At 40.2% G+C, this 2,910-nt stretch overlaps 1 protein-coding gene across 1 annotated transcript; it reads left to right on the forward strand.

Moving 5' to 3' along the window:
* The first annotated feature begins 1,945 nt into the window (after positions 1-1,945).
* Positions 1,946-2,632, forward strand: LOC141696231 (uncharacterized). The gene has a single exon (XM_074500401.1). It carries the CDS (start codon positions 1,946-1,948, stop codon positions 2,630-2,632), a length of 687 nt encoding a protein of 228 aa, XP_074356502.1.
* The last annotated feature ends 278 nt before the right edge of the window (positions 2,633-2,910 follow it).

Genomic DNA, 2,910 nt, shown 5'->3' on the forward strand with positions numbered 1-2,910 from the left:
TGTTGTTCACCTTTTTTTCAGTTAAGGTTGAGAATGAAAACCATCAGAACCCAAATAGTCAAGAAGCAGGTCAAGCTGCGGGACCCTCTAATTCCAAGAGTGTTTTTCCCTATCACAGAAGAGAGCTTTGAGTTGCTATAGCAGGTGTAGCAGGATAAGTGATAGTTGTAATTTGAATAAAAGATGTTTAATTTAAAATTTGAATAAAATAATGTTTTGTAATAAAGAGAGTTCTTGAGACAGTTTGTTTAGAATGGTTTGTAATAAAGTTAGTTTGTTGTTCTTGTTATCAATCCTTAACTTTGAAAAGATCCCGAGTAGTAGCAGTTTGGGGTAATTATTTATTCATATTATGCTTGTACAAGTTTAGTAAGTAGTTAGTGTAAATAATGCCCCAAATCTATACCTCAGATTTGGAGATGTTATAGTTGGCATCAGAGCTTAGGTTTTGGCCCTTCAAAATAAGAACATTAAAGTTAAGATAAGATAGGAAGATCATATGGGATATAAATAATGGTATTAGGGTTGTTAGTTTCTTAGAGTAGGAAATTGTGAGTTTTAGGAACGGGTTTTAATCTTTTTCTTATGTTATGGTTATTCTGTTAGATGGCGTCTTCAGTATCATCCTCAGAGCGGACACTATCGGGTCCAGTAGTACCACTATGATCGGTTCATGCATTTCTGCCATTGCCACCACTACAACCGTTGCCTCAGGGACCAGCACCGGACTAGTTGCTAGCACGAGAGGTACCATATTTCATTGATTACTTTCCCTACTTTGAGCCAGAGATACCTGAGCTACCACCACTAGAGTTTCCAGTATTTGATATTCCTGATATGGGTGATTTACCTCAGTGGGAGGAGTTAGATCCTCAGGTTCCAGCAGAGTAGCCCGAGATCCCACAGCCATAGCCAGATTCACCGATGTTTGCACCACCAGATTAGCCTGTACTGTTTCCCGAACCACTAGCTATCTATGCCCTTTGTGGCTGGGGTATATCAGTTCCCTCAGTCTGAGTTTATGGATGAGGTTATCGACCAGCCAGTGCCATTTCCTACTAGAGGTTCTCGGACGGATCTTCGTGAGCCCCGTATGGTACCCTACCAGCAGTATGAGAGTCTGAGAGAAGAGATGCTGAGGTGGAAGGATCAGTACAGAGAGATAGTCGGATTATTTGAGACTCGAGAGTATGGACCAGTGAGAGTGCTACAGCCAGACTACATATTAAGGGAGAGACTCCACCAGATATATAGAGCAGGTTCCTAGGAGATTGCTGATTTGAAGAAGGAGGATATGCGCACCGATGCAGTATATCGCAGAGCGATGAGGCTGACTGAGGCCGTGTTAGAGGCACTACAACAGGAGCTAGGTCGAGTGCCACCTGGATCCTGAGTTTAGCTAACAACAGGATGTTGTATTATATGTGATACATGTAGATAGATTTAGCATAGTATAGTATGACTAGGTTTGTACATGTGTAGTATCTAGTTTTGACTGGTAGTAGTAGCAGTATGATTGATTTGATGGAGACCCTTTTTGTATCAAGCACTGACACCTGTAGCTGGTGTCATACCTATATATAAAATGAACATTTCCACATTTTCTTTTATTTTCCAGTCTCTCAAATATTTACATTTATTTTACTGTTTTACCGTTGCATATTTTCAAATGCTATTTTTATTTACAACCATGTTGTACGATACTTTGTAAACTGTTTTTCTTTCCAATATCAACTATTTAAATTTAATTTTAATACCATATAAAATTGTTTCTCTATTCATATCACCTGTTTAATAAACTGTTATTACAAGAATCATTTGATTTATCATCAGATACATGACACCAAAAAGAAAAACAAGAACCGAGTCGTCTAATGGCAATACCGAGGGTCAAAACAATAATACCCCAATGAACCAAATGTTCCACCTTATGCAACAATAAATGATGATGATGCTGCAGCAGATGCAACAACAGCAACATCAATTTCAGCAGCAAATATTACAGCAAACAGTTCGTCCAGAACCACAAGCACCACCAGTGATACCTGTAGTTACTTTTAAGGAGTTCCAGTCGATGAAGCCTCTGGAATTCGAAGGGTTAGCGGATCCTACTAAGGCAAGAGCCTGGTTAAAAGACTTTGCATTGGTTGAGGTTGAAGAAGACCAACAGACGGATTTTGCTAGTTACTTATTGAATGGAGAGGCCAATTACTTGTCTGAATCTAATAAAGATTTGGAAGGCGAGGGTGTAGTAAACTGGGATAGATTTACCGATCTTTTTCTGGAGAAGTATTTTCCCCGTTATATGAAGAATCAAATGGTAATCAAGTTTTTGAAATTGAAGCAGGGAAATTTGTTGGTCACGGACTATGAAGCCAAGTTCACTGAATTGGCTAGGTTTGTTCCTGAGCAGGTAGATACTGATGAAAGGCGAGCCAAGAGGTTTCAACAGAGATTGAAGCCGTGGATCCGTACTAGAGTAGCAGTATTCGAACTGACTACCTATACAGCTGTAGTTCAGAAGGCCATAATTAACGAGGAAGAAAGTGAAGCGTCTCTAAAGAAAAAGGACCATGAAGTTTCCAGAACCTCTCCAATCAAAGGCCGGGGTTTCAAGCCCGGGAAAATGTGAATTTCAGAAGGATAGAGAAGGGCAACCAGAGGATGGGTAACCGACTCCCAGCCTCAAATCAACAAAGACTTATCCAACCACCAATACCTGACTGCAGGACATGTGGGAAGAAGCATATTGGAATTCGTAGTAAGCTAAACATCACGTGCTTTAAGTACAAGCAGAAGGGACACTACTATGGGGAATACCCGATAGGGAAGGAAAAAGTCACTTGTTTCCAATACGGAAGAAATGGGCACATTGCCAAAGATTATAGAGGAGCAGCAATGGCAGCCACT

The sequence above is a fragment of the Apium graveolens genome, chromosome 11 (genome assembly GCF_009905375.1).
Source record: "Apium graveolens cultivar Ventura chromosome 11, ASM990537v1, whole genome shotgun sequence".
NCBI lineage: Eukaryota > Viridiplantae > Streptophyta > Magnoliopsida > Apiales > Apiaceae > Apium > Apium graveolens.